General features: G+C 40.8%; 1 protein-coding gene across 5 annotated transcripts in view; it reads right to left on the bottom strand.

Moving 5' to 3' along the window:
- The window catches only part of LOC122868200 (PH and SEC7 domain-containing protein 1-like), an 82,521-nt gene that overhangs the window by 18,833 nt on the left and 43,620 nt on the right, over positions 1-20,068 (bottom strand). For all 5 annotated transcript variants that reach the window (XM_044179975.1, XM_044179977.1, XM_044179976.1 and 2 more), the window contains 2 exons: positions 19,277-19,366; positions 4-47 (listed from right to left, as the gene is read on the bottom strand). In XM_044179975.1, coding sequence (XP_044035910.1) covers positions 4-47; positions 19,277-19,366 — 134 coding nt within the window. The remainder of the gene's footprint in view (positions 1-3; positions 48-19,276; positions 19,367-20,068) is intronic.

Genomic DNA, 20,068 nt, shown 5'->3' with positions numbered 1-20,068 from the left:
TACAGTGTCCATTGCAGCTTCTGATTCTTGATTGAGTTGTAGAGAGCCTGCGGAGGAAAACAAGAAAATTGAATTTTCAGACAAATAGCAGCTATGTTCAGCTGTGTTCAATTGGCGATTTGATCAAATGTTACGGGTCGAGGGGTGGGCAGGTGTATATTCTGTGAAAGCTGCACAGTAAGCAAGCTGGCTTCATTCAATAAATTTTACTCAAAGAAATGTCATCCCTTTTCACGCTGCTCAAACTGCCCTTTGCTTGAGCTTAACTCGTTTTCTTTGCCAAACAATCCATCAATCATCCGATCAGTCAACCACCACAACATCAGTTACGAAGCCATTATCCGCCGAGCGAGCACCCGGCCTGTCAATGGATGGACGAGCAAATCGATCGACCAATACATGATTTAGACTTTGACGCAAACGCATCAACCTGCACGAAGCATAATGAAGTTACAGCTTGGGAACATGAACGCTGTACAGAATAAAAAATACACGATAATTAACTAAAACATGACAAAGACATTAGTAAAAACACACAGCTGAAATGCTGTAGTGCTGAATCAATAAGGTGATTAATTGACCTGCAGACTGACTGATCGACTGGCAGAAAATTTATTGGCAACGATTCTGATGATCGCAAGAACGTCAAACATTTGCTGGCCCCAGTTTCCCAACAGCTTTGGGTTTTTGGACTGTTGGTCAGACAAAACAATTTGAAGACGTCACTTTGAGCTACAGGAAACATTGATGACATTTTTATTTTATAATCTAAATGATTCATTCAATTAATCAAAAAAATAATCAATACAAACAATCATTAGTTGCACCAAGGAGCAGTGTTGGATGATCTTACAATACCACATGGTAAAAAGACTCAATAACAAGTTAAAGTCCTACATTCAAAACTAGAAATAAGCAATAGTACATAAGTATTAATACCAAAACGTACTTACAGTAAGTACCAAAAGTAAAAGTACTCATTATGCAAAATGGCTCCTTTTAGAGTGTAATGGAAAAGTAGTTTTGTAGCCGGTTAATGGTGAGCTAATTTTAGCTACCTAATCTACTGCTCGGTTGATAAATGTGTAACATTTTATAATATTTTATAATATGATCATATATTTTGTGTATAAAATGTTAATCTTTAAAGTAACTAGTAAGTACAGCAGTCAAATAAATGCAGAGTAAAAAGTTTAATATTTGCGATTTAAATGCAGTGGAGTAGAAGTATAAAGTAACACAAAACGGAAAACACTTCAGTTAAGTACAAGTACCTCAAATTTGTACTTTCTTTCCACCACTGCCAAGGAGTGGGTGATATATCATGACATAGTACATTTAATATAAAATCATTTGAGAAACTGTTGTTTTATAAAATCACCAGACAGGAATGTCAGTTTTTGGCAAATCCACCAAATTAAATACCTGATGAATCAAAGCAAAACTCAAAAACGTCCAATATTTCCATAAAGCAGTTCTGCTTAGTGATTTACAGCATTGCCAGCTATAATACAGCCTAACACAACCAGAGACTGTACTGTATTACCATAAAGGGATAGCTTCCGCAGTATAAACGGCACAGCGGTCGATGAATGTATATCGCCCAACGCTAGCTGCACCTGTAATGTGCTTTCGACATGTATATTTTAAACGCATGCAGCACAGAGTCTTAGTTAGCTACGTATATCTGTGAAAAAGTATCTGCATGTACGGTTAGGCTAATTTCTACAAACTTCATTTGGTTTATGTTTATGTGTTTTCAACTCCATCCATTTCAACTTGTTTGTGATTGGACTCCCTTTCACTTCTTTCATCATTTTGTGGGTCATTGTTTCCACTCTCGGGAAAAGCACTCGTTTACTTTCATTGTCATCACAATCAACACAAAAAAACACAAAGCAGACCTACAGAATAACACAGCGGGGAGAGTAGAAGAGAGTTTAACCAGGGAGCTGGTCAGAGCTGCGTCTCTGCTCTAAAAGGCTTTAGAGACACAGAACATTTGGCTTTCTCAAAATCTGTAGCGACAGTCAGGACCTGTAGACGCTTTTCATTCAACGGCCCCCAGAGATTGGCCTGTGCCAGTTGAATGTGATATAGCGACTCAGTTTCACAGCCGGTCTGCGGCGGAAGAGCAGAGGGAGCGAGGACAGCATGAAGCCATCAGACTGGCGTGTTTAAGACGCAGATCGAGGCAGCGGATGCAGCTGATAGACAGCTGTGAACGGAGAGGACACTTACTGGCACATCACCACCTCGTTCACCTCTGAATTCCTTGTAGACCAAAACCACAAGTTCTCTCCAACTCTGACCATAATTGCCATGTGGGGGAAGAAACCTCATACTCAGCTAAAATCAATAATTTTTCATTACATTCCTTTGATTAATGAACTACTGCTAATGGTCTTCTCTTGAATTCTGCTGTTTTAGACTTCCAACCTATTCTGAATATCATTTTGTTGCATTGTGACTTTTAGTCAAAGGAAATTGCATTTATAATGGGGTTTGATTCAGTGTGCCTAATCGGGTTCATTTCCAGAGCTTTCTTTGAAACTGGGCCTAATCAGAAATACTTCCAGAGAGTCATGAATATTAATGACCATCCAGCCAAGACCATTACAGATTTAGTTCTGGTTTCCATATGCTCTTTTGTCAAATCTTAGCATTCAAACTATGTTTCAAACTACATGTGCTCATACATTTTAATAATCACAGACAGAAACAGACAGCTGAGCTTCCTGGGATGCGAACTGCTTCTGTAGCACAAATCTGGTCAACATCAAATATTAACAGCGAGTTTGTAAGCTGTGAAAGTTTGCTGATCTGCCACAATAGCAACATATTCTGTGTGCAGAAGTTCATTATGTATAGGCGAAGAAAACTTAAAAGATCTAACAATAAAACAAAACTTGGCCTTTACCCTGCAACCAGTAAATGCAAATCTTGTGATTACATGATATAGGAATTAACATACACACAGTCAGTAATAGAGCTGTGACTAATTCTCTTGATTTATCGTTTGGTCAGTAAAATGCTCAAAGGTGACGTTATGAAATTGCTTGTTTTCTCCCGAACCCAAAAGATATTGAGAAAAAAACAGCACATTTTGAAGCTGGAATATTTGGCATTTGTGCTTGAAAAATGTGTTTAATAATTAACCGGAATAAATAGTTGCTGATTGTTTTTGATTGTCGATTGATTCAGCTCTGGTCAGTAATAACGACGTTTATAGTGGTTATTACATTTACATTATTTCCTTTCATGAGAAGTTTTTCTTGTGATTAAGTATGCATATATTTCTGTATTTTGCCAAAGCAACATGGAGAAGACTCAGTGTTACAGCTGAGTTGGCTTGGGCCGATTGTCAATTTAATTGGGACTTGACGATGGATTGAATCAATCGGCGATGCCTATCTATCTTCTTTGGGCCAGAAAAACACTGCCATAGTGAATTCTAAGGTGTGTGTTCATGTACATACATAAATAAACCATTATTTGCCTCTTGCATGCTGTGTTTTATTTAAATTTATTCTGTCTGTAGCCTACCATGCATTTACAATTGTATGCGTCTTCTACCTAGCAGCGCTACTGCTGCACAATTTACCGGGATCGGGCAGAACAGATCAGGCTAAGACAGAGCTCAGAAGTGCAGGAAAGGCTTGCCCCCCTGTTGTAGGCTAATAAACAACCACATATGTGCGTAGCGAGTGTGTGGTTGGTTGAGTACAAGTGAGAGAGAGCGAGCAGCAGGAAAGTGACGGTGAATGGAGCAGAGCAGAGGAAAAGGTTAGCAGTAAGTTGTCAATCTGGCTGTAACTGTACAGTGTAGGTTACAGCGTGTCAATAAATGCTGCAGCTTCTCAAGAGCAAGAAAAGTCTTGTCTGTTTCCCAACTGCTGGAAATGTGGAAAAGTGAAGGGGGTTAGCCCCGAAGTACTGTCTGTGGTGGAAACGCAAAACAGATCGATATAAGAATATTAAAATAATATTTATAACCGACAGAATCGTCAAAATTGCCAATGGCTAGTGGGCACGATGGGTCGACGCAGCTGTGCACATGATGACGCAAGCCTTAAATGAGTTTATCTGCCAAATGAAGAATATTCTTCATTTGTAAAACAAAAAAAATCACCCCATACTGTAAATCCTAAGGGAACACACAGTACCAACAGCAGAGGGACTCAAGTCGAGGGAGGCAAGTAAATAAAAAAAGGTAGATGGAGGTGGAGTATAAATCAGAGCATCAGTCAGACTCATTTCGTCTGTAGGCTCATTGAGACAAGGATGGATGTTCGTCACCTTCACCTACTTGCTTCGTCAACGTCACCAAGTGTCAGCAAACGAGAGCCATTAGCTGTACTGAGCTGTGGTGTACAGCCAATCAGGCCTGGCAGTCAGCCAGTATCAGTCATCAAACGCTCCACACTCCATATGTGAAGCTTAGATGGGAAATCAAACAATAAAACACTAGTAGCTTCAGAATTGGTAATAATGCAATAATGGTTTGTTGTGTGTGGAAGATTATAAATTAAACACAGACGTAAGGAACAAAACATCCACAATGAAAACCTTACCAGACCATCTGACAGATTTGGCCAACTGGCTTTGAATGACAATGAGCTATTATTCAGTGTTATGTGGGGTAAGATATCATTTGTTATGACACGTGTCATGCTGGTATGAAATAAAGAAGGGAAAAATGACTCATCTCTGGGTTATAATTTTGAAGATGCAGATCAACTGAGAAGCAGCAGCACTTTTGTGATGATAAATGACGTGTCTCAGTGACTTGCAAATGATAAAATAACAGGAAATAGCAAACAGTTTTCAGTACCTTCCTCCTCTTTCTGGCCTGTGGGTGATTCTGTCCGTCCTGAGCCTTGCCCAGCAGGTCTGGAAACACCAGGGGTTTGAGTGAACGTGAGCGTGGGGTTCTGGGATAGCGGAACGGGTCCATCATCCGGAAGTCCCTTCCGTAGCGCACAGTGCAAAGAGAGCGTGAGCGTAGGCGCCCTGCCGAGTGCAGGCTGTTAACACCAATCATGGTCAGAGACGACGGTGCATGGATGACACAGAAATGGGCTTCAAGTCCAAAAAAATGGACATTCAAAAATCTGCCCTAATGTTTCAGTCTTTATTTTAAAGTCCTGCAGATATCACGCTGAAAAAAAGTTGATCCAAAGAGATAAATAATGTGAAATGAGGTTCGTCTGATGTGGATGCTGTCTAGTAGATGCTGGGAGAGGCTAGTGTGCCACCAGACAGCTGGAAGTGGATTCAGCTGTTACAGAAAGCAGCCGGTGATCAGCGGAGACCGCGGAGGGAGGCAACACATCATCAGGCTGCTGTCAAGGCAGTCAGCGGCACCAGCGGACCGCGCTATCAGCGGGCATCGATCTCCAACAGTCTCGTCCCTGAATGTCTTGATCAACGCCCACCAGGCAACACCGAGGTGCCCACCTGACGCTGAATTATTGATAACACAGCCATGTATTATACATGTACAGAAACAACTCCTTTGCTGCAACTCAAGAAGGCGAGACTGGTGAGAATCGGTCACAACGGTGCAATAAATCCAGCTTTTCTTTTCTTCCAATGTGTGTGCTCGGGATAGTCTGTGAAGTTTAATGAGAAATAAGCTGCAGTTCAAATCTGTAATTTCTCCAGGTGACTGCGTAGAAGTGAGTAAACACTCTCTCTGATGGTCTCAACAGGATACGAGCCTCTGCCAAGTTACCCAAAGGTGACACCTGTCCAGCTGCCACCTTTTAGCGAAAGCCAGCGACAGCACACCACAGCGATGAATCCTTGAACATGCACTCACAGGTACGCACTCACTTTCACACACACTCACACACACACAGAGAAGGACCCAAGCTGACACTCTCACAGATGGTATGAAACACTGGCAGAGCTGTGAATGGACAGCCAGCATGAAACAGATGGGTGCAAATTTCGGAAATGAGGAGGTAAAAAACACACACAGGCATACAATAAGCTCTCTATGCTTATATATGAACACAAACACACAGATAGGCACAAATACACACACAATAGAGGAAGATGCAGAGGGGTGGGAGGGAGGTACAGCCACCCTCGGACTTCAGAGTCGGGATTCCAAAGAGCACGCTCGATTTCGTCACAAGCCTAGAGATACGATATAAACAAAATAAATTAAAGAGACGAAAATACTACAAAAAAGAGGCGGATGAGCATGTAGAAAAGCTGAGCTTTCGCACAAAGAAGAATGAACGTTCCTGTTGCTCCCACTGTAAAATGGATACCATCAGTTTTACAGTCACAGTGCTGATTGTCAGATTTGCTCTCTCACTTCTTCCCCCTGCTCTCTGTCCATGCGTAGAGGTCCGCTGTCATTGCTTACTCCTTTATGTGATCCACTTCTCTCAGTCAGTATTTTCTCTCAGACTCTCTTGACATCGCACATTCGGGGGGTGTGGGTGTTTAAGGGAAAAAAATGCCGCTTTCCTGCTGCTGATGTCTTTCACACCTCGCTTGTCTTCGTCTGTGGATCCCTGGTTTATCTGTCTGTTGCGATCTTTTCATTCAATCCAGCGCTTTTCGTTCTTCCCTTCTCCCTGCTGCTGCTGCTGCGGAGGAGGAGGAGGAGATGAAAGGAGGGCTGCCTGAATCGCAGAGCGAAAGAGAAGCTGATAGGGACAGTGCTCTCCCTCTCCCTTCGCTTCGTCAATGCGTACCTCCCTCCCTCCCTCCCTCCCTCCTTCTCTCAGTCATCGCCAGCAAATCACAGTCTCCCAAATGCCTCTTCCATGCATACACAAATGCAGGCGAGGTTATACACATATGCACACTTTTTTAAAAATATACTTGCAATGGCAATTAGTATTCAGTGGTGGTCTTGCGGGAGAGACTAGTAAAGTGAAAGGAGGACGAAACATGCAAAGAATCAGCAGCACAGGGACAGTGTGAAAAGGTGTGTGCGACCAAGTGTGTGTATTCAGCACCACTGCTGCTGAATCAAAGGAATAGTTCAACACTTTGGGAAGAAGGAACATTAGCTTTCGTTCTGAGAGTGAGATGAGAAAATTAATGTCAGTTTCAGCTCTATGTGTTGGAGCTGGAGTGAGGGTGTGGTTAGCCTAGCTTAGCATAAAGACTGGAAGCAGGGGAAAACAGCTAGCCTGGCTCTGTCCAAAATTTAAATATTCACCTACCTACACCTTAAGCTCACTAATTAACATGTTGTATCTTTTTTGTTTAACCATCACACTAATAGTAAAAATGCGTGGTTATAGAGGGATTTAGATGCTTGAAGCCTGCTATGTTTGGTACCAAAACAGGTGCTAACCAACTATATCTGGCAACCCGTTAATTATTGAGCTTTAAATGTGTTAGTAGGTGTATTTTTGAAAACTAGACTTAAAGAGGGAGTGCGGGACTTTTACATATAAACGAACGGCCGTTACATTTGAGCCCTTGTTGCCAAACGAGTTCACACAATGCTGATTAAGCCCGTCACCGCCAGGTAAATCTCTCTGTATTTCACAGTATACCGGAGTTTTTAAATCGGTTGTCTCTGGCGACATTCCCGCGCTTGTGCACCGGTAATGATGCGTTTTAATTCAACCAGCAATGGATGGTTTGGCAGAGCAGAAGCAGGGAGCCACCCAGAGCCATGTAGAGAGCTCCGCGATCCATCGTTGCTCTTTATTTTGTTTATTATGATTGTTTAGTTTGTGTTAATATGCTTTGGCAACGTTGTATTGTATGCAGTCACGCCAATAAAGCCACTTAAATTGAAATTGAACGCGGTTGACGCAACTCTCTCTCTCTCTACATGGATCTGGAGCAACCGTAGCGACGGAGTAGGCTGCAGCAACTAGGAGTTAAACCTAAGAAGCGTCCAAGAAAAGTTTCTGATAATCCAGATTAAAAAAAACTCGCCGTTCAGAGGAAGGATTACAGTCGAAAAAAAGAAAGCGATCGACGGCGAGGACAAACAGGGATAACCACTGGTGTAGCTTTAGCTTTTCCTCGTTGGAGAGCGCTGAGAGAAGACACGGATGTCACGTTACTGCTCTTGGACAGGTTGGTAAAATATTACCAAGTAGTATGTAGCTTTTACATTTACTCTACCTAAATAATGGATTGTTGTCTTGAAACTTGTCTGTATTTTTGTAAGTATTTCTGAACACGAGCCTGGGGCGAGCTCACTGAAGGCAAACATCATAAGCACGCGTCGACAGTGTTTGTGTAATTACTCTCACTGCCAGAAGGGGGAGACAAGAGGTCCGTACAGGTTTAACATGTCCTGGCTTTGTACTTAAACCTGCATTAAGTAATTATTTTTGGGCCACTTGGGGGCAGCAGAATCTTGCTGTAAACACCATCACCTATTAAGTGGATATGGCGACCTTGTTAGCAAACAGCTGCCTGTTTACACATCCACCAGATACGTAGCTAGATTAGCATTTATTTGGAGTCTCTGTCCACCTGATGAATGTTAAGTTTAATATTCACTCCGCTTTTAATTCTGTTTTGGTCTCCACCTACTTTCAAATATATCTGGCTCTTCAGCTGCTAAATGCTCCGCTATGTTCATCAGCTAGTCGCTAAGTCTGTTGTTGCTGTTGGGCAGGTAGCGTACTGTGAGTTTATCAGAGCTTTTTCGTTGAAAAAACAACGCTGATGAGAGTGAATCAAAACAGTGAAGTTGAGGGCTGAAAAACCAAAACACAGAGCTGAAAGATGCTAAAATGCTCCGTAGAGTTGAGGGGAACTGCGGAGTATGGCAAGGGCGACCCCTTTCAAATTACATGTTGTCATGCGATCCATTGTTAATATAAAAATATTGATTATAGCCCTCTTAATGCACAGACATGAGCTTTACATCTGTATGTCTGATCTCACTCTTGGAAAGAAAGCTTGTGTGTAAAATTTCCAAAATGTTGAACTATTCCTTTAAATGTTCTACAGACGAGCATAATTATTCAACCATATTGGCACTTTTCCTTTCAGTCTGCTCAAATGCCTCCCATGATTAGTGTGTGATTTAATGCATTCTAAAAAGCCTCACAACCAGCAATATACCTACATGAACTACTTTGACACAGCACACAGATTTATGGCATCTCTAAGTGATTAGATGAATGTTAAACTCCAAATTTGATCTGCACTGAGTGAAACTATTCTGACCCCAACTCAAAGTTTAAAAGCAACCAAACATACTGTAACCTTTGCAGTAAATCCAAAAAAGATCACGCTAAGTGCCATAACACTGACATAGAGCCAGATCTTAACGTTCCTCTCGATGATTACAACCAACAGAAAAATAAACAGAAACCACACCACAATGAGGCCAAGTGAAAGTAGGAGAGAAAAAGGAGGCGACAGAGAAAATTGAGCGTCTGACAGAAACCATTGCTTACAAAACAAATGAATGAATTGTTTCCCCAAGAGAAACTGATCAAACAGAATTATTGACTCGAGAGTGAGTAACAGGGACGATGTGGGGAAAAAAAAGATCTGGAGCTACAGGAGTGTGACAGGAGATTTAATGACTGTCAGTCATGGAACATGGGCATCGATTGGACTGATTTTTTAAGAGATCTATAATCAAAACGAAGGATCCGGTGCTTAGCTTCACAATGTTATCCTAAATGTGTCATGGTTTTGGGTATGTGTTCTGTTATTTCCTGTTTTATTTTGAAATAGCCTCCTTCCCGCCCTCCTGTCTTGTTGTTTCACTTCCTGTCTTTGTTTGCTTTTCCCTCCCGTTTTGATTGTTTGCCCCGCCCTAATTAGTTGCACCTGTGTCTCGTTATCGCCTCTCACCTGAGTGTATTTAAGTCTGTGTCCTTCATTTCTTCAGTTGTCAGTTTGTTGAGGTATCTCTGTTAACACCCTGGGTTCTTATCCCTTCAATATCTGTGGATTTTGGCTTTTGCATGCTCACTGTTGGACTTGTTTTTTTGCTTTTTGGACTGCTTACCTGCTGAGAGTTGCTTTTGCCCGCCAATTCAGTGTGTAAGCCTTTTTTTGTTAATAAATTATTAATCTGCACCAGTTTAACCTGCTAGTCTACGTCCTATTCCACTGAAGATTCCTGCTTGACACACCATAACAAAATGATTATTTAGCAGCCCGAGAGGATGTTGTAGAGAAGTTACAAATTATTTTATCCACAAATTTAACATGAAGTGATTTTATTTTAATTTTTTTTTAAGATGTTGAACTACTTTCTGGACAACCCTGTCCTCATCTGATGTAACGTCTGTCCTAAGTGGAAAAACAGTGTCATGTACAATTTTAAAAACAATAGATTTTAAAATATTTGGTGCTGCTATGCAGGTCACTGCATATCAAAAATGATTCTTTTATTGACGTTTATAACTGTGGAAATAGCAACGGGATCATAGTAACCAATGGTGTCAATGAACAAGAACTCAACAAATGACAAAGAAATGTTGGGGATAAAAAAAGAATAGTTGAGGAGGCTGGAAAACTCGGTGTACTTCTAGCAACTGTCTGAGAGATTTCTGTTGGAAACATTTGATCAGAGTGAAATCCAAACTAACTGGGTCCCAGCACTCTTACAAGTGCGTCTCTACTTCGCTGTGGAGGAAAAGTAAATCTGCATGAATTTTTTACATCGAGTTCAACTTTTTAAATCTTGAAAAAATGACTTGATGTAGAGGAGCAGAAGTATAAAGTTGCATTAAATGGAAATACTCAAAGTACAAGTACCTCAAATTTGTACTCAAGTACAGTACTTGAGTAAATGTACTTAGTTACATTCCACTCTTGGGGAAAACACTGGCTGAAATGGGATATTTACAACCCTCCTAAGAGACATTTGTTTCATGCTCTACTTTTTTCTAGTCCTTTTAACTTGGGTGTTTATAATACTTAATGCACCTAAAGATTTGTGTAATGAACTGTATCTTTGTATTTGTGTCCAATTGACAACCTTATCCTAGTCCTGCTCTTATTCTGTATTTTAGGTTCTTTGCTAAATTTAAAATGTTATAAGTTTAATGGGTGCTGTGATTGTGAAAGAGAAGACAACAGTGCCTTCGTTATGACAAATGCCTTTTGATATACACCATCAGGGCGGACATGTTGGTTATCTGTGGGCGGCTTGTGGCTTGAAGCTTGAATCCCAAGAAAACCATCAAAGTGCCTGAGCAAAGCACTTAACCCCGAATTATACTAATGAAGCTGGGTCACAGCAGCCGACTGCTGCACAACAAAGAACGGGGAAGCACCTGCTTACCAAAAGCAAACCAAATGGTAAAAAGCTAAATATAATCTGGCGTTTTTGTTACCTTATGCCCTCTATCAGTTCCCGTCTGCTGTCAGTCTCCCCCGCCATCTCAACCTACTCAATATTTCACATCCTGTCTAAATCGCTCCCTCCGTCCCTCATGAAGAGTCCAGACAGCTCGGGGAGAGGGAGTATATCCACAGCCTCACGTCTCTGCTGACCTAAGCAGCTTCTTCACACTCTATTTCTTTTTCACTACGTCTCTCTCTCTGCCCTTTCCCCTTCAATAACACTACATGTTAGAGTAAAAATGTGAGATTTGTATCTCAGTCAATGTGTTTTTCTGTGCTCCATCTGCAATCAATGAAGCATTTGCCGCTCTGGACAGCAGGTGTGTTTCAGCGGAGATATTTCAGAGGATATCCAGATTGAAAATGTTATTTTTATTGATCGCCTTTTCTAGATTTTGAAAACATAAATGAACTGGGCTCAATACGAACAAATGTGCAGACTGCTTCAGTGCAGCACCTTTTTAGACTTTTGTTTTATTTACAGTTGATCTCTCAGCAGTGAAATACAAAAACCAAAGTAATGTGAGCTTGACACCCTTAATGTCAATGTTGCAAGGATTAAAAAAAAAAAATCATATGTATTTTAAGTGATATTTTCGCTCTGTATACACTGAATATGTAAATCACTGTAAATAGTATCATCTGTCTTTCGATTACGCTCCCTCAGACATGACCTGCTTGTCTTTGCCCAGGTTGGCGAGGCCGTCGAGAACTGGCACTAAAGCTCCCGAGCACATTTCACACATCCATAGCTGAGTCAGACCGACAGCAGTGACACATGCAAGAATGATTTCTTCCCCCTCATTTACAAAAACAAATCATCCGTCTTTTCTCTCGCCATCGATACTGCCACGCAATCGATAACATCGGTGCACCTAATTACTGTTTGAAGAGCGTGGTTCGGCGTCTGATTGAGCTGTACAACATTTTTATTTCAGCAGAATTTGTTCTCTTGCTCTAATGCGGGCTGGTAACCTTCAGTGCATGATTAGCTCCCACTTCAAGCTTTAAGCCCTGAGCAGTGCTGGAGAGAGGGAGTGCAGAGCTATGTATCGCTGAGCCTCACAATAAAGGAAGAAAGTTTCCTCCAAAGCGCTAGCTTGGGCCAGCAGCCAGAGCATCAAATTCTGCAGGGAGCTGTGGTAGCTACACAGCAGCTATGTTTTCCATGCAAGCTGGTATGGAGGGGTAAAGGAATATGAAGTGGTTATGAAGGCTTAAAAGCTTATGGTGGCACTTGGGACCACAAGTCTTAATCATTTCTTTTTGTGGTAATTGCCCCAACAGTGAGCCACTCGTCAGTTATTGACACATTTAGTCCAAGTACTGCAGTGCAGCGAAAACAACTGATAAGCAACAAAGTCTTTAAGAGAAATGAGTAAGCAAGTAAATAAACTAGATTAATTATAAAAATGGACAGATTATAGTATGTCTTTAGTTCAAAAAATTCCACTTCACACATTTGCAGCTTTGTGATGTTACAAGGAAAACCTTGGCTTATCTTTTTTCCTCTATGTATTTACAATTTTTAAGTCAAATTCTTAAAGGAATAGTTCGACATTTTTGGGACATTTGCTTTCTGGTGGAGCGTTAGATGAGAAGATTGATACCACTCCCATATTTGTTGGTTATATATGAAGCTAGCTCAGTAGTTGGTTAGCTTAGCATAAAGACTGGAAACGGGGAAACAGCTAGCTGACTCTGTCCAAAGGTAACAAATTCTACCTACCAGCACCTCTAAAGTTTTCTAATTAACACATTCTGTGTTGATTGTTTAATCCACCGTTGTGTGCCGGACTAGTCCGTGTTGGTTATTATTGTTAATGAAAACTAACGAAATAACGAAAACTAAATGTGAAAAAACGTTAACTTTTCGTTAACTGAAATAAAAATAAAAACAAGGGTTTACAAAAAACGATAAACTGTATTGTGTGTTTTCAAAACTAACTAAAACAGACAAATTATAGAGATTATGTCCTTAATTTTCATCTTTGTCAATTTATTTCATAGTACACAAGCCTAGTATTTCAGGTGGATGTGAAATTTTACGCCACCTCGCGGTCCGTGATGTGTTGCCAATCCGTCCACGCCACGGCTGGCATTACTTGGGATTACTTTGAATACGACTGTCACAGATGAAAGCAAGTGCCTTGAAGTAGTGGAAGGTGATAAAACATGTGAAACATTTCTCAAAAAAAAAACTAAATTAGCAAACCCGCTTTAAAAATGTATTAAAACTAAACTGAAATTGGAGAAAAAGTCAAAACGAAATAAAAATAACTAATGAAAACTATCATAACCTTGTTCCACACACATTCACACACTGATGGCACAGCCCTCAGGAGCAATTTGAGGTTCAGTATCTTGCCCAAGGACACTGCAACGTGGGCTGGGGGAAACCGGGATCGAACCGCCACCTGAACCAGTACCTGCCCCTCTGCCTATCTACCTGTAACCATACCTGCCTGCTTACCTGTGCCCAGCTGTAAGCCTTTCGATTTCAGTAAACCACTGATACCATCCTGCTGATTCGACTGTCTGCATCGGGGTCCTTCCCTTGTTGCCTCTCCTTCATCGTTGTGACACAGTAAGTCTGTCAACTGTGATGGATATTTACGACAGACGATTTGGGTAATAATTTTGCAGTTCGCCTTTGTTTTCTCTTCCAAAAAAGTCTGGCTAACCTGGAGGTTTGTGGACAACCTAAATTACTTCTGTCTGACTTCTCTTTACCAACCACCGTGTTCCCAGATCTCAGTAACTAACCTGGTTTGTACAATGTTATTAGAAAATAACCCAATTGTCCCCCACAGGACTATCTGCTATATTAAAGGTATGTGATTGAGAATTAATGTTTTGTTGACTGGCTTATGTGATTGGATTGTAAGCAGCCTGTCACATCTCTGTTGACTGATAGTCTGGTCTGGAGGAAAATATCCTCTGGAGTACATTAAGATAGTTTATTGCCTCATTATGAATCCTAGAACGAGAACACACTGATTGAGACAAACAAGCAACAGTACTCGAATGGACATGTGCGCTGTGCTGCATGTACACTCTGTACCACCTCCATCCATCCTGTTACTGGTGGGATGTAGTGACACGCACACCTGTCAGCACAGATTAATAATATTGTCATTTTCATATGTTCATATTTTAAAATAAAACTCAGCAGCAATCAACTTTCTATCAAGTTACATGAACATATGACCTGGAAATGTATTTATGATTTGATGCTGCTCTGCGTAGGGCCTCAAGAAAACAAAATAAAGACAAAACAAACATAAGAATAGGCAAGACAGACAGTTTCTCTAAACTTCTCAATGACCAAATGGATACAATCACCCATTCCAGTTTACCTTTTAAAATGCTATTCAAATGCACTAAAATTAATCAAAGTCAACAACACATTTGTAAAATGAAACATGAGAAAAATACCAAAAAAACAAACATTTATGGGCATCATAGCAACCCAGCAGTCTAAGGGTTTGGTCATACCAGCATGTTTAAAACCAGCTGTAATCGATATTCTTATAGTAACAATGGATAATGTGAGTATGTGAAAGGAGTCGCTCGTAGCTATCCATCACCTGACTCTGCAGTTCCCCTCGGGGGTTTCTTGAGCAGTAACAGTCAAGTTCACAACAATAAGTCACTGTATACACTCAATAATATTTCACTGTCGGTAAAATAAATAGCAGCCAAATTTTAAGATTCTTGACACACTAAGATAAACAGACATGGATGTATAAAGAGAACATACAGATAGGTGTTGTTTTAGTTTGTTCGTAACACTTCGTCGCCTTCCTCGTCCATCTCCTCTTCGCCGTCGCTTGAGCTGAATTTTTTAGTACTTTTGATTCGCACACGTGCTCCTAAATACATCTGTTTTTAGTCGCAAATGCGAGTGAAACGCTCGCACTGTGGAGCCCTGTATCGTGGTGGTAATGGGAAACATATCACAAGGTATCAAAAGAAGCTGAAGTGGTACGAAAGAGAGAGAGAGAGTTGAGAGGGAATAACTGAGAGAAAGGAAGAATCAGCGACAATTGAGAGTTATTGAGGAAGATAAATGAAGCAAGATAGAAAACGCGACAGAAAGAAAGGAACTAATTGTTGATGAAAGAGGGAGGGTAGTCTACCTGAGAGACAGAGGTGGCAAGGGGTGTCATGGGGATGCAAAGCCCCTCTCGTTATTTTCCAGTCCACCAGGCAGCTGATTTCTGTTTTCGCTACAGGGCTCAGTAGTTCAGCACCAGTGTTTCCTGTCCCTCAGAGTAAAGCCTCAACATATGGCACAGTCTTAAATGATCACATTGTACTGTGCTTTATGATGGATGTAGCCCACATCGATGCAGACTTGTCTCCAAAATGTATACGTTAAACCTTAGTGGCTGCCTGAAATGCATCATTAAATGTCTGCTCGGTGTAGTTATTTTAGAAAAAGACTTGAACATATCTTGAAAAACATCATACTAGTGTTAACAAGTTGTATCGAGTTTGTAAAAAAAAAAAAAAGGTATTTGGTCATAAACCAAAGTATTGGACAAATTGAAATTCTTGACATGATGATGGCTAAAACAAAAACACAAACAATAGCTATAAGTATCTAAATAATTATCTGATCAAGGTATTCTTCAAGGTGATCACTCTTCACTTTAGATGTCAATTGTAAGGCCAAATACGAACATGAACATCTAGACTGAAAGAAGGAATGAATGAATGACTGATAACTTTCTGGTAAGAGGTACAAGGGTGGAGTGTACAGAGAGGAAGAGTTGAGGAAAATAATTGGAGAGGAATGATTATTTGCTGTACTTGAATGAAAATGAACCACTTTAAACCTGGAGATATGGGAAGGAAAATAGAGACAGAGGGAGAGAGGGATGGTAGAGAAATGAAGGAAAGATGTGATGGAGGCACAATGGTCGCTTTGCTGCCGTGGCAAAATGGTGACAGAGGAAACAAGTGCTGAGTGCTGAGTTTGGGACAATGTGCTAGATATGTGCAGAATAAGGCAGAGTGAGGGATTTCTCTGGCTCATTCCTAATGTAATTACAGCACATACTAACACAGATACCAGACATGAAAGGGGAAATGGGAAAGCAAGTGAATGAGTGGAGGAAATGAGGGATACAGGATGGAGGTGGAATGGCAGTTATTTTGTAGCAGGAAATGATGGAGCGATAACAGAGAAAAAGGGAGGAGAGGAAAAAACAAGGACAGGGTGCTGGGAACAAGTACAAAATTACAAAATTAAAACGTAAATAAAAACTATCTCTTCCTCAGATGTTAGTTGTTAAGTACAGTTGTTAAATATTTACACCTACCAACTGCTAAGTGTAACTGTTGTGTAGCTAACTGAAGCAAATGACAAAACTAGCTTGCTAATATGTGACCGGTTTAGATTGAAGAGTGTCAGAGGTAACACAGAATATGATACTTGATTGAAATACTGCTATATGCCGTCTGTGTAAAAGAGTACTCCACCGATGTAGCATTGCGATCCCATAACACAGTCGGACTCACGGCGGACAGTTTTATAAAAAAAAGCAGAAAAATCGAAGCAGCAGAACCAGAGATATCTTCTTTTTTATTCCACACATTCTTCTTCCTTGTCAAAACCTGGCGCCTACATTACCAACAATGCAACTTGACCGCCGATGGTTTCGGTCGGAGATTCTGGTGTGTTATGCTAGTGGCGGCTAATGTAGCCTCGAGCTGCTAGCCTGCAGCACAGATGAACAGCGGGCTACAGAGGTATGATAAACTCACTTCTTTCTAACTCCACACCAACAGATTATTTTCATTTTCAGATTTGTAGTCTTCAGACCTAACCGACGCTGACTCAAGTGACATCACTTGAGGACATTTATCAGATTTCGCACAGCTCCGTCTGGAGCCACAAAAGACTTCATACAACTTTTTTCAGTACTGCCCAACACCTGTAAACAGACTTTGATGTGTAAAAATGGTGGAGTTTAAGAGTTAGTGTGCTCAACTCTAAAACTATGACAAAGAGTGTTTACAACATCCTTGATTAACCAACTTCATCACAGATGTTAACTAGAACACAATAAAGCTCAAATTACAAAACATGATGCCAGTAAACTACATGAATACCATTACAGTAACTCTGAAACACATGCATTTCTGTGTGAAATATGAAAGTCATACTTTACAAAGGATTTGCAGTTGCTGAAAGTTTAATACATCACTTGGCCACCTAAAACAATTTTTTGGGGAGTTTTGTTACAGTGACTTCCTGTTTACATAACTGATTGCTTTTACTGTAATTGGACGGTGCTACAGATGTTTCCCAGCAACTGATTTACACATTACTAAGATCTGTACTATCTAGGACATTCAGTAAAGGATAAATTCACATATTTAGCACGAAATTTCCTGTTTGTGTTTCCCGAGAAAAGTGTTTCCTTGCTGAGCTGTGTATGTAAAAAGACACACAAGTAAATGTGGAAGATGTGACCAACTCAGACTGCTGAAGCCTCATATTACTGTAGCTTCAGCTGAATTTCAGAAAGCGTTTTTGCACAGAACAAGGAATCTCCCATCTCTTACAATGTAGTAGCATTAGGAAGAGACATCTTCATGGCCAGTATGGACAGGAAAAATGAATGCACTCTTTAAATAACTCTTTAAATGTACATATAGGCGTGATAGTTTTGTTTTAAGACAGAAAAATTTGAATCTATCCTTTGTGTCATTCAGTCAATCACTTGTTTGAAACTGCCCAGTAAGACCTTAGAAAACATATTACTCTCAAACTCAGTTGTGGATTTATGAACGGCTGGTGCAACACAATCCAGGAGAAGAGACGAAAGGAAAGGAGAGGACCGAGAGCTTTAGGAAAGAGCAGAGATGTCAGGTCAGGAGTCGGGAGGCGAGAAGAAAAGAGAGCAGGGTGGAGGTGAAAGAGTGTAGATAAAGGTGGCAGTAAAACAGAGTCTAGAGATGGAGATTAAATGGCACCGGAGCTTAACAGAGTCAAGATAAGGAGCAAGTGAGAGTGGGCAGGCAGAACATTTAGAGAATCGGGGAACAAGGGCGTGAGAGAAAGAGAGTGTAGCTCGAGGGTAGGAAAGTCTCACTGAGAGCGAAAGAGAACAAAAGAGCGGGAGCTTGTGGAAAGTGGAGGGCATGATTAAAAAGACTGTTCCTGGATCTGTACAAGCATTAATAAAACAGCTAATGCACGTCTGTGAGACTCTCTGCCTCGCTTAGCTCGCGGTCACATGGCCGCAGCATGGATACTATCTGCCCTTAATAATAGGCACAGCTTTTCATTGCACAATTCATTCCCGTCATCTCAGCAGACGGATGTGGCCTCTCTCTCCCCCTCCCTCCCTCATGCATTATAAATACCCCATTACAACTTGTTGACTGGCACTCTGGGGCCCTGTGGCATGTTGACGGACCACTCTGCAGACAAAACTAATCAGCGGCATCATCATTAGGCGCACCAATGGACAGGCAACCCGCACTGATTGGGTTATTTCGCCACATCATGGGGCCCCAGGCCTCTGTCTGAACCCTGCCTGGTGGTTCACGATATATTGCAACCAAACTCAACTGGATTAAGCTAATAGCCTAATCTAATGCTGCTGAAGTCACGCACAGATACCCTGAGGGCGGTTACGTCACATTCTCCATGTCTCAGGATCACATAATAATTAGTCTTCCAACCTGCGCTGTAGCTGGAGTGTACCAGGAAGTGGCGGGCCCAGGCAGGCCTCTGATTGGAGGCCTCTGGAGATGAGGTGAATGCCAGCTGGCAGTGAGCTCAGGCCAGACAGGCAGGCTCAGTCGCACAGATCTGAGGGACAATACAATGCTGGCACACACAGTCCGCTCGCTCTCATTTGGTATGTGTGTCTGTGTATGACAGCCTGTGCATGTGTGTGTGTGTGTGTGTGCTATTTTAGACCTGAAAGTAGCTTACTTTAAGCAGATCCTTGTGAAAATCTTGGCCGTCGTTCAGTCCTTCCAGGTTGCCAATAAACTGCGTGCACGACATCCTCTTGCCGATGTTCTGAAAAAAGAGAAATATAAATGTACTTTTATTTCATACTAATACTTACACATTCCTCATGCTCATTATTTAACACCAGCTGCCTCCTTGATGCGGTCTATTTCAATTAACTCGGTGAATTTTTATTCAATTTTTAATTAATTTTAAAGCAAGCACCTTTCCCTATTAAAATATCTTATATGCTGTCTATTAAGCGCTAATACAGAATGAAGCCTCTTTTACTCTTGAATTAAATTAATGATGAATTGAAACAGTAGTTAACCCCAATCGTAGTCTCTCTTTTTTTTAAATACGCCATTATACGTTAACATATTTAAAAGTGTGAACAAAACACTGACTGTAAAGAGGTGAAATTAAAAAACAAGGATGCTGATGATTAATGTAAAATAATGTCTAAATTGAGTATTGCAGTTGAAACAGTTATTTTAATGGTGACAGTGATGATCATGATGATCCGAAATGATTACTCGAAACCTCAACCCCTTTTTTGGTACCGACTGAAGTCTGCTGATAGCACCAATTATTGAAACTATCAGAGTACCAAAAGCTGGCATCGAATACCCGATCAGATTAAGATTCTGTTACGTATTCTTTGATCAGATAGTTCCTGATTTAAATCAAAATTGCCAATTTTAGACTATTTTTTTTAGGCAAAATACTTTTTACAGCTGCTTGTGATTAGACAACATTTGATATTTAAGA

Source organism: Siniperca chuatsi, linkage group LG20, assembly GCF_020085105.1.
Source record: "Siniperca chuatsi isolate FFG_IHB_CAS linkage group LG20, ASM2008510v1, whole genome shotgun sequence".
Lineage (NCBI taxonomy): Eukaryota > Metazoa > Chordata > Actinopteri > Centrarchiformes > Sinipercidae > Siniperca > Siniperca chuatsi.
The sequence above is the reverse complement of the archived record's forward strand: the minus strand, read 5'-3'. Positions and strand labels throughout refer to the sequence as shown.